Source organism: Myripristis murdjan, chromosome 5 (genome assembly GCF_902150065.1).
Source record: "Myripristis murdjan chromosome 5, fMyrMur1.1, whole genome shotgun sequence".
NCBI classification, from domain to species: Eukaryota; Metazoa; Chordata; class Actinopteri; order Holocentriformes; family Holocentridae; genus Myripristis; species Myripristis murdjan.
Window position 1 is genome coordinate 22,456,643 of NC_043984.1, and position 11,835 is coordinate 22,468,477.

Sequence of the window (11,835 nt, forward strand, 5' to 3'; positions counted from 1 at the left end):
GTGTAGAAATGAAAATTAAACAGAATGGATTATATGGGTCTCAGAACACTTTTTCAGTGTTTCTGCATGCTGTAAGTCATCGAAGGCAGTGGACTGTTTGCATGACTCCAGTGTCATACAATGATATCATGGACTGGTCCTCAGAGATGGCCTGTTTCTATGCCAAAATTGCAAAGATAACTGTAAGTTAATTATCTGACCTCTTTGATAGAAATCTCTATAGACTATACAGTGAGAATTATATAATGTCAATTCCCAGTGTTGATGATGAAGCAGTGTGTACTCCTCTCCGATGATCATCAGTATCACCATAAAATATTATCAGCCCTAACCGAATCTATCACCTAACCACTCTGCATAAACAAAGCAAATGAATGGGGAAGGGGCCGTCAGAGCTGATTACTACACCACTGCGCTCCTCTGTACCTCTGTTTCTGTTGAGTAATGGTCCTTACATAAGTTGCAGTGTTGTATCATTTGACTGATGCCTAAAGGTGATGTGAAACTACTATGGCCCCGCTAATCATCATGAGAATACTCCCATTCATTCCTTTTCAGAATGAAGTGACCCACCTGTGTTTTCACAGGGCTCCCGAGGCCCGGCGAAAGCTTTCTAAGTCAGGGGGGGAAACAGTAGTTCTGTAGCCCAGCCACATTGCTCCTCACTGGGGCTTTTATCGCAGAGTAATCCCCTACAACAAACAGAATGGCCGGCATGCGCATACGCAGCTGTCGCAGTCTTAGTGCAAGTGGTGTCATGTTAAATCACAGGAATGGACTGAGCCCCGAGCTGTCCACTGCCCTTCCCTTTGCTGGCATCCCAGTCACTGGAAGGCACCAACACACAGACAAACACAATCACACACACACACACACAAACACACACACATACACATACATGCTTGCACTTACTGTAACCCACTTCCTACTAACATACTTTGCACCACATGGTAGCCCTAAACTTATTCACTGTCACAAATAAACAATCCATACGAGACTGCTGTGGACAGCCTGAGAGATTATTTATATATTTTCCAATAGTCCAGTATATTGTATGATGCCTGAAATTGCATTCATTCTTGCCACGCCAGAGAACAGGCATCATCCCTCTCTTACAAACCTTGCCAGAATTACTTCAGAGTCAATCAGATGTGTAAGTGACAGAGGGTGTTGGAGGTCCTCATTAAAGCTATCCAGTTTAATTTGGGAGGCAATTTACACATAGATATTGCTCTACTGTAAACCACAATCAACATAGCTGCTCTGGCACAGACACATGATTGAGTGCTGTGTGAGCCGGGTAATGTGTATGCCCCTGTGGACTGATGTTGTGAGATTTGAGTGGATGGCTATGTGGAAACTATGTATGTCCTATGTCCCACGCAGTGCGGCTTTTCAATATCCTCTTCCATATCTGGCCTCCTGTTGAGGTGAAAAGGAGAGGCAAGCATCCCCTCGTGAGCTGGCTGGATTTCTCTCTCTGCCTCTGGCTTCATCACCTCTGTGTGTTGCTATGCACCATCTTTATCATCATGTGGATTTCCATTTTGTACTCTTATTATGCATTTCTCCCTCTCTCTCTCTCTCTCTCTCTCTCTCTCTCTCTCTTTCTCTTTCTCTCTCTTTCTGTCTGTCCCTCACTATTCCTATCTTTGTTTATCTTTGGCTCCAATGACCTTCTCCCATGTCAGCAGCGGGACAAATTTAGCGGCCTGGTTTCTGGAGCGACCAAATAACCGGACACAACAGAGGGAATGTGCATGCTCCTGTTTGTGTGTGTGTGTGTGTGTGTGTGTGTGTGTGTGTGTGTGTGTGTGTGTGTGTGTGTGTGTTTGCTTGTGTGTACAGAGGTGAGAGAGTAAAAGGAAAGGTCCGAGCCACACAGATACAGTTACAGATATCCAGAGACACAACCGGAGGAGAGTAAAGGAGAGTAAACAGGCCAAGACTCGCCATCCTGTAGGTATGCAGACGGACAGACGAAGGAGAGTGACACAGATACCAGACATGCTTTCATACTTCACCCTTTCTCCACGATCAAACGAGTCAAAACAGTTCGAAGGAGCTTGAAGTCACGAAACGCAGTTAGATGTGTTGTAATGTAATACAGACAATATGGAAAGTTGTGTCTTTGTGACCGCACGTTGGTCTATCACAAGTATGTAAAGGCTGCCTTCCCATGTTTCCACTTAATGTGCCAGAGACGAGGCCCACCCATGAGCAGAGGAAGCATGGATATTCATGGGAACAAAATGCTCTCCACATATATGGGAGCAATGTCGAAAAGAGAGCTCACATCCTAACTATTTTTCTTCTAGGAAGTATTGCCTACGCCATATGGGATGAAAGGAGAATGTGTTAAAGTTATTCTGGGATGTTGGGATAGATGTGGTGTCGCCATGGAAACATGCAGATCCCCTACCACTCCCTTAGCCATGCCATTCTAGAGGTGCCAAGCAGCGGGTGCCATGTCATCAGGGTGTTATGCTATTCTTCTGCTTTATGTTCTGCTGCCAATGCAGCTCTGATGCGCCAGATACCAAGAACAAAGCGGCACTCCATTCTTGGACTAGACGCAGGGTCAGGGCCACCATTTTGGTACGGCGAATACGTGCACTGAATTCTTAAGAGCAAATCACAGGGAGGATGGCAACACCCAGCTGCCTCCTTCCTCCCCTGAAGAAAACGCTTAGTTATACTCTTCAATAAATATCATGCCAGTCATTCTTCTCAGTTTCCTTCCCTAGTCTGTTTCATCTCTGCACCTGTGGAGACACGCGCTACCCCCCTTAACAAAACAAAGGAAATGTTGTGGTTTGTTTATGCTCTTTCTCATTTTATTTTCAGGGATACCCTTTAATGCTATGTAAAGCACTTTGTGCCAAAACCGCTCCTTCTAAGAAATGTATAAATAGATTTGGCTTAATGGTGTGTGAAGCTTAAAGACACTAGTCATACTGTGTCTCTTATCTTGAAAGTCTTGAGGGCTTTAGTGAATCCCCTGTGTGGCTTCTGATGGACAAGTTTCACAGGGGACTTTCCACAGAGAATGTCCCCTAATGACTAAGCAGTATTTAAATAACACCCTAGGGTGGAATAATTATAGTATTCCTGCATCATTTGGATTGTGCCCCGGTAACAGAAACAAGGAAGGCAGGGTCTCTGTCCTACTTCTCAGCACGAGTGATAAAATAAGGCAGATACAAGTAGGCAGAAGAAAGAGAGACGCAGGTGCTAGAAGCAGCCCTGTTGAGAAGGAGAGGACACATGACAGCTGGCCTGTCATACAATGACTTATTCTTCAGCCGACACACACATACACCTCTTTTCACCAGTGAATACTGTACATCAACTGTTTCTTTGGTGTGTAAATAACTGAAACAACAGTAAAACTAAAACAACTCTTTATTGCTTTACAAAAAAAAATTACAGCGGCACATCAGAGAGCATTACAATATTATATCTGCAATAAAGACATTCCATGTGGACACAATGTTCTGTGAAAGTACAAGTAAAACTATGTTGGTTGTACCACGAGTGCATCTGTAGTCTCAGTCGCTAATTTGCAACTTATTTATGTTTTTGATGATCAAAACCAGTAATACTGGTACATTATACACTATACCTTTGTTTTAATGAATGTTAGAGATCTGCATCTAGTAAATACTAAGTGTGTTTCTCAGGTTGTAGAATGATGGATAAATACATTAGGTTACAGTTAACTTTTTTTTTTTCAGCTTTTACATAGCTAATAAGGCTCTCACACCAGCCCAGTGCTGGTGTTAGTCACGCTAGGAGGCATGCTTTACGTACATACATGTATTACTGATTTTACAGAGCTTCAGTGGGCACCAGATACAATACTGAGAATTCTCCCCATCTGCTGGCAGAGAGATTAAGCGCAAGTAAGGAGCTGATCACAGAACAACTATGCCATTTCCTCTGTACGAAGCAGAGCAGTCAAGGATTAAGAGCCTGTTGTCATTGTACATCCTACATGTGAGAACTGAACAAAGTGTTTGTAGATAGTTTACATGTTCTCACTGATACAAATCAGTTGCTACTGAAAGGAAATAGTCACCAAGTCAGGCAACAATCCAGCAAAAGAACTCACCGGCACATTTTCAATCAAATAAAATATAACCACCAGAAAAAGAAATATATCCAAAAAACACAGAAAATCAAAATTCAAACTCATTACATGGCAGTGTAACGCTTCAATCTATACCTCAACCCTCAATAAGTACTGCACAGTCACATTCATGTCTGAGGAAACATAGGGTACCTCAGGCTCTTTCACTGAAGAATTTCTTGATACCTTTCAATTACAAGTGCAGTCATATCACCTTTGGCTCTACCTTTTTCTGATTCACTGAAGACACACATATGAGCAACTAGAGCAATCATAAATAAATTAAATACAAAATATATTGCATTGTTAATTTATCTTAAGTTCAGGAAAGGAGGTGAAAAATACCCTTCTTTAAGAGAAAAATAAAACAGAATCAACTATTAACACCAGATAACTTACTGCAGGCAAAACGATCATCACTAGCTTTGAAATTGGAAATATTGATATACATGAACACCAAAATGATCCCCAGAAGAAAAACTACAGTAAATACTTCTTCAGCTATACATTTCAGGCAGGTTAATGTTGATCCTAAATGTTGTAACGCTGTTGACAGCAACAGGAGTTAAGTTACCACACTTCTAGAGGGCATTCATTGATGTTAAGTGAATGTAGTAAAATGAATTAGAGGTGAGGATGGTTTGGTAGCTGACAATCAAAAAAACATGAAAACAGTTCTGAGAAAGGAAATGATAGCTTACGCTTCCTTCAGTCTTGTCTTTACAATGTAAAACAGCCTCTAAACAAACAAGGAATGACAAGGGTAAAGAAACAAAAAAGGTCTAGAAGAGGCTGAAAGATGTTTTCATAGTTTTCTGTACATGTGTTGCTTTGTAACATTTTTCTAGCTGCTAAACTAAGTGTGACAGTGGAGACAAAAGCAACAGAACTAATGTCTTCTGTATGGCACCATTCAAAAAGTGGCAACAACCTTTACAGACAGCACCACAGTGAGCAATGTGAAAATCCACTTTGCCTAAAAAACAAGCCTTCATGAAATTAGATTACACAATGTCTCCAACTTTAAAGTCTTATGCTGCCCTTCAGCAAATAAATAAATACTTCTGCCCTTGTACCTGTTTTACAAAATGCAGTGCTAAAAAGAAACATTTGGCATGTTACACATTAGATATCCATGGTTGCATCTAGCACTGCAACGAATGCTTTGCTTAATAATTTAGTCTACAAGGTGTAAAAAAAATAATGACAAATGGAAAGGAGCAAAGTGAAATCTTCAAATTGCTCCCTAAATCAAAGCAGCCCAACAAAAAAGAAGGGGGGGACCCCCATTAATTTTATAATGACATAAACAGAGAGAATCGACTAATTGATTAGTCAAGTCATCGTTTCAGCACTAGTTGCATCTAATGATACTTTAGAGGCAGTGTAACGCAAAATAAACTGTGCAACCAAGAGCAGTCTCAACCAAGTGCTACAGTGTTTGTGTGTGTGGTTTGAAGGGTGAGCGAGGTGCAGGTCGTCGGTGTCTACTGGTAGACTGTTTACGAGGATGCATGTAGCTTGTACACTATATAGTTGAGTGAATCTGAAAATGTTTACATTTGCTTGTGGTCCCCAGAACCACAGCCCAGCAGGTGAATGTGTGTTTTTAGAGGATGAATATCTTAATAACTCTTTGAATGATCTTTCCACATCCAGGACATGGAGCGTGGAATTTGTGCAGCCTTCTAGCACAGGGGAAGCATGTTAGCAGATGAGCTGTACGTCCATGTATTATATTTCCATTCCGTGGTCGCACTCGACACAGCTTGCAGGGCTCCATCAAAGCTTCAGGCTTAACCTCAACCTCCATCCCTAGACTTTCCTGACTCTCCCCTCCTGAGAGCTGCTCATCCTTGGGCAAGCCAGAAGGCCGGGGAGCCTTGCCCTTCCCTATAACCATAGTGGGCAGGGGTCGGTCGGCTGTTGAGTGGGAAGGCAGGATGACCGGGTCAGAAACCGTCCTGGTGCATTCTGGAACATCAATACCTGTATCGCTGTCATCTTCTTCATCATGGGTAGTGAGAGAGCTGCATGCTGGGATGTCAGGGACAGAGAGGGAATGGGCAAGTCGGGGGACATCTTTGTACCAGTTCTTACGTAGAGCCCAGCAGCGAACACAGTACCTCTGAAGAGGAGTGTTAAACTTCCTGCACTCTGTGCACTGCCATGCATCCTGAGGGACAAAGTAAATACAAAGTCACAAGTCCACATCTAAGAGATATTCATCAACCAACACACCTTAGACAAGGACAAAGGGGAGGAAAAGCAGATGGTACAGACCTGCGTAGAGATCTCTGTATCAGTGTCATCACTCAGACACTGGGAGTCTTCATCTGGCTCCTCCTGCATCTGAACAAATAAGACATTTGATCAGATCAAATTATCCTAATTATTGTTGGTGCAAGACATTTACTTCCTTTGGAGTGAATCGATTTAGTAAGTGAAAGAGACGGATGAGATGAAAATGGTGGAAGAGCAATACAATTAAAATCAATGTATCCTATTGTCTGGCTTGAGCCCAACACAGGCTAATAAAGACATCACTCAAAATCCTACCTCCCTATCTGCCTTCTCGTCTTTCCCTTCCTCTTCCTCAGGTGGAGCTTCTCCTTCTCCTCCGCTACCTTCTTCCAGCGCAGCCTCCTTCATCTCCACACTCACCTGTTCACTCTCACCCTCAGTCAGGAACCACAGGTCGTCAGTGGTGTCTGACACAATGGCCGTGTCCTCCTCCTGTGCAGGAGACAGCTGACACCTCAGTCAGATCGCCACTGTTTCACTCTTATTCTGGTGTTATCACTTTAAAAACAAGTTATTTACTATAAATATCACTATTTTTGTTAGGTGGAAATTCTAAGCAAACAACATATGTGGCTTCTTACTTGGTTTGTGTGGATGTCGGTGGAGCCATTGCTCCTGCGGCTGTAATTACTACGGAGATTGCCCAGAAACCACCAAGGCAGGCCAGAGAGGTCCCATTCATCCAGAGTAACATCCAGCTTGGGCCGCTTGCAGACTGACCGTGGCAGGCCTTCAAGAGAGTCTGAAGAGGACAGCTAGGATTAATATCAACATTATGAAACCCAGTACTGCTACTCAGTTTGGACTGGCAGAGTCACTCTTGAGGCCACCGGAAAATATAGCTGTGAAAAAAAATAAAATAAAATTCCATACAGCCAAGTGAAACTGAAAATCACCACTGATCCTAGAAGTACAACTGTGTAATTTTTCACAGCAACAGCATTTTACACTTTCAGTATCACAAATAAAAAAAGAAGCATATTTTCACTTTATTCACCACAGTGTTAACACCATTTTATAAGACAAGAGTAATATATAAAAGCTAAGACTAAAAAGAAAATAAGCACAAAAAGGGTAAAATCAAGTATTAAGATAAAAATGCACTAAACAATGCGAATGTTTGCTTTACACACACTGCATTTAGAGAGGCTAAGAGGGTTTTGTACCGCTTTGAGCTGTGCCTATTAACATGTCTTACCTGTTCTGATATTGGTGTACAGCACAGCTTCTGGTGGCTTAGTGCTTAATCAAGGTTCAGCTGAATACCAGCTCTCAGATGGATAAGCTCACTGTATCACTACCTTTAAGACTTTAATGCCATCTGACTAATGTGAGTCAAGTACATCACTATATGATGCCAATTCCTCAACAGGTCAAGGTTAGTGGAGATAACAGCACTAAAGGTAGAATGGATTATATTTGTTTACCTTCATCCGGCTCCCGAGGTCGTCTCTGGGAAGGGGTCTGCAGAAGGAGGGGCCTATCACCGCCCGCCTCCAGCCCTGCTTTGGACACCCCCCCACACACCTACATAAGGTAGTGGAGAAGAGAAAATTACAACACAGACCAATGACTGGGCACTTGGAGGACTCACAGCTCCATCTCAAGATGGCCTCTGGGTAGAGGGCGGTGGTAAAGGGATTGAGGGGTTTGGCAAATCGGGGGCGGGCCAGTGGGGAGGGAAAGTAGGGTGAGGTAAAAATCATGTAGGAGGCGGAGAACTTAAGTATTGTGTGTAGGTGTGGAAACAGACAGACACAAAAAGAATAGATGGAAACACCAGAGTGTTAATTTACACAAAAAAATGAAACCCATGTGGAAAGGTTTGAGGAATTCGGTAGAGTTGCATGTTATGGACACTATGTCATGCATCATAATAGAAAATCCTAGTAACCTATATACTATAAAAGGGAAATAAAATGAGCTGAGAAAAAATATAGGGGTACATAGCATTCAGAACAAAAATGAGTGGTCCTATGGTTTATATTATTTATGGGAAAACATCCACACTGATTCAGAATGTCTGAAAACCTTTTTACATGGGAGGGGGAAAATTGTGCTATTGGGAAATACAGTTATTGGTTACCACTGGTGAATCACAAACATGAATATGTAAAAACCATATTCAAACTCTGATGTGAGATTCGACAGCTTCCTGGAGTGTCTTCAAAAACATGCAAAATTTATCTTTAACTGACTGGATTCACAGAGAGAGCGAAGACAGATGAAAATTTTACTATAGCCCAGTAATGTTGAAACATACAGGAGGGGTAGTTAAGGGACGCAAGTAATTTGGATGGTGGTTGGAGGGTAGTGGGCAAAAGGGTGTAGGAACATTGGGGTGGGTGAAGAGGGGAAAGGATATTTAAGGTTTAGGGTAACCTCTGGACCTGTGTTTGGATCAGGAGCTGTGATCCCCCAGTTTGGAACAGAGAAGAGAACTCTGTGACAGACAGAGACAGTGACTCTGCCCCCCCCATCCACTGGGTGGAGCTGGTGGGTCACACGGCAGTGCGATGAATACCACCAGGCCAGACCAAGGATGGGGTTGTACAGAGACGGTGCCACTCTGTACAGATGCACACCAACGGAGACAGCAGTCCTGACCTCCACCTCATTACACACAAGCCGACAGGAGCTCTTTATCTATTCTAGACGAACACTTGAACTGATGTCACACCATGGATTGGTGGTTTCCATCCAACGCTGTCCTGAGCATGCATTACTACAAAAAACATATTGATGCAGCTTCACATTGAGCATGCTGGTCATGCTCCTGAGTATTCAGAAGGGTTGTGTGTGGTGAGGTGACAAAGGTCGGGCGTTTCTGTTTCTCCTGAGCACCATGCTTCAGCTTTACCTGACCACGATCCTCCACTCCGCCCTCTACACACTCACGGCCCACAGAAAGATTCTCTGCAGCGTCTGCATTTCAAATGAGACACAGTAACAGACAAAGGACACCCCCACCCTTTAATTATAGCACACTAATGTAGACCGAATTCGAATATGATGCAGTTCTCGTCCAACCCAAAATCCCCTCTCTTGCAGAGGTGAACAGACTGTAAGAAGCACATGTGTCTAAACAGAAAATCTTATTTTAGGACATACAAAAGGAACCTCAAAGTAAAATGAACCACAGCCTTTTCTTTGGCGTTAAATAAGATTATATTACCACAGCTCTCCAACTCAAAACATATTGTAGATGCAACTGAATGAAGCATCATTCAATTCATCAAACACAAAGGGAAGAGAAAAAAGACAAGGATCAATTTCAAATAATTACAATCATACCAAATCCCAACTAGACAGACACATCCACATATTACATGCGTTCTGTCTGTGCCCCCATGACAGAATAATCAAGTGAAGAATTGTACCAAAAGAATTTGTAAAAAAAAAAATAAAATAAATAAATAAATGAAGGTAATACTTACGAACACAATCAAGCACAACCAGGTACTTCTTGAGCATTTCATAGACAGGGCTGTAATTTAGAAAAAAAATCTCAATTATGAAACTAATTCCTTATTTTATATATATGCTCAAAAATTAATATGGGGTGGTGTACAGACATTCTATCTTTATCTGTGTGTTTACCTTGGGTTTTTTACAGAGAAGCTGTCCACTTCCAGCAGCTCTCCCAATGGATCATCCTGACAGTGGACGATGTGCTGCCTCTGTTTGTCATATAGCTGCTTTCCCATGATGTACTGCCCCAAGTAATGCATCACCTGTACAAAACAGGGGACATTAGTTACTGGCAGGATACCACATAGTACATTTTGATAAAAACTCAGTGTAGTAGACTCTCCATTACACCTAATGATGAGCAGTTATACAAGGTGGCTTTGCTGCCCACACCCAAAAAGCATCCTGACAGGACAGACAAATAATATTAATGATAATAATGATAATGATATAGCACTGGCGCAATTGTCAATACTCACTTCTTTTAGAGTGAAAACATCCTCCTGGGCTCCGGCAATACGCAGAATCTGCAGGAGAGGTGCTTTGGGTTGCACCTACAACAAATACGCATCACAAGGCCATTGCTCAGCATCTTATGAAGTGCGCATGCCTCTTATACCACAGCCACTCGAACCGTCCTAGTAGTTTCATTTTTGTTTTTTGAATGACTCTTACCTGATTTCCCTCTCCAGGTAGTGTCCTGCATGATGAGCTTGATGCCGGTGGTTGGACTGATAGGGAGCTCATCATAAACGAACAAATGCTAGAATACACGATAACACATATGAGCCAACCTTTGTCATCCCGATCAATATCATCGAACAATATGTGATCAAGTCCGCAATGCCACGTTATACTGCCGCTGGCCTAAATACGCTAAATACGACACATTTCAAATGAGCTGGCAGACCGCAGCAACTATTACACCACTCCAACATTATTGTTCCTCAATCCGGCAGCAAAGTCTGCTTTTATTTTCTACAAGCGAGGCCAGTGCTCTTGGCAAGCTAAGCTACCGTTATGTAAATCAATATATTGTAGGCTAATGGTCAATGCAGCTAGTAAAACTGTCAGATAAGCTGGGACATCTGGACAGTTTTAGCAGGTGGCAAACCTAGTTAACGTTACCAAACGTATTAGTTAACCTAACGATGTACGCTAACGTTAGCTAACCAGCTAGCCGTAGCTAGATAATGGCAGAGCCAGACGCCCGTTACAAATGAACTCACCTCCGTGGATTAACATTACTTCGAGGCTGCTAGCTACATTGTTCCAGATGTACTGTAGCTCTTGCAGCTATATGACAGATAAATACATTACACAATGGTTTCGTAAAACTAAGACTAGCTGTCTGACAGTCAGGCAGTTAGCTCGTTGGCCTAGAAGATTCAAAATGATGATGGGTTGCACAACTTCCGGGTACCCAGCCACATTAGTTGGCTGTTGGAGCGCCCCCTGGTGTTGGATAAAGGTAAAATTGTGTTTTGCTGTAAGCTTGTTTTATATCCGCAGCCTAAATAAATAAATAAATGGAAAATACAATAAGATGACAAAGGAAGTACTGAGCTACATGCGTATTTTTTTTTTCTACATTTGTACTGTGTTCAGTGTCTGTGATACTGTGGTGCATATAAACACACTGGTGCACACACATACATCTTCAGTCCTTTTGTTAAGCCTTTTTTTTTTCATTCTGTTATTCTGTGATTGCAGACGCAATACAGTAGACTCTTGCAGCCCAATCCCCTTCCTTAAAAAAAAAAAAAAAATGGCCAGACACCTTGGACTTCCTACTGCACTGACCAATGAATGGACGGTATGCACGCATTATCAAAATAGTTAATTCATAAATTAGTATAAATTAACTAATGGTGCTTATATGTGTATAAAAGATACAGCCCTAGTTTTTTCATTAGATCCATTGGTTT

General features: G+C 42.2%; 1 protein-coding gene across 2 annotated transcripts; it reads right to left on the minus strand.

Annotated features, from left to right (window-relative positions):
* Window positions 1–3,387: 3,387 nt before the first annotated feature.
* mdm4 (MDM4 regulator of p53) lies at window positions 3,388–11,296 on the minus strand. 2 transcript variants are annotated; one of them, XM_030051510.1, is made up of 11 exons: window positions 11,137–11,296; window positions 10,583–10,670; window positions 10,387–10,461; window positions 10,037–10,170; window positions 9,874–9,923; window positions 9,297–9,361; window positions 7,864–7,963; window positions 7,018–7,178; window positions 6,692–6,868; window positions 6,416–6,484; window positions 3,388–6,308 (listed from the first exon to the last, which is right to left on the minus strand). In XM_030051510.1, the coding sequence occupies exons 2-11, from the start codon at window positions 10,655–10,657 to the stop codon at window positions 5,742–5,744; spliced, it is 1,473 nt and encodes a 490-aa protein (XP_029907370.1). In that variant the 5' UTR covers window positions 10,658–10,670; window positions 11,137–11,296; the 3' UTR covers window positions 3,388–5,741. The 2 variants fall into 2 exon arrangements, with proteins under 2 accessions (XP_029907370.1, XP_029907369.1); XM_030051509.1 differs by having other exon boundaries at window positions 6,692–6,883.
* Window positions 11,297–11,835: the final 539 nt, after the last annotated feature.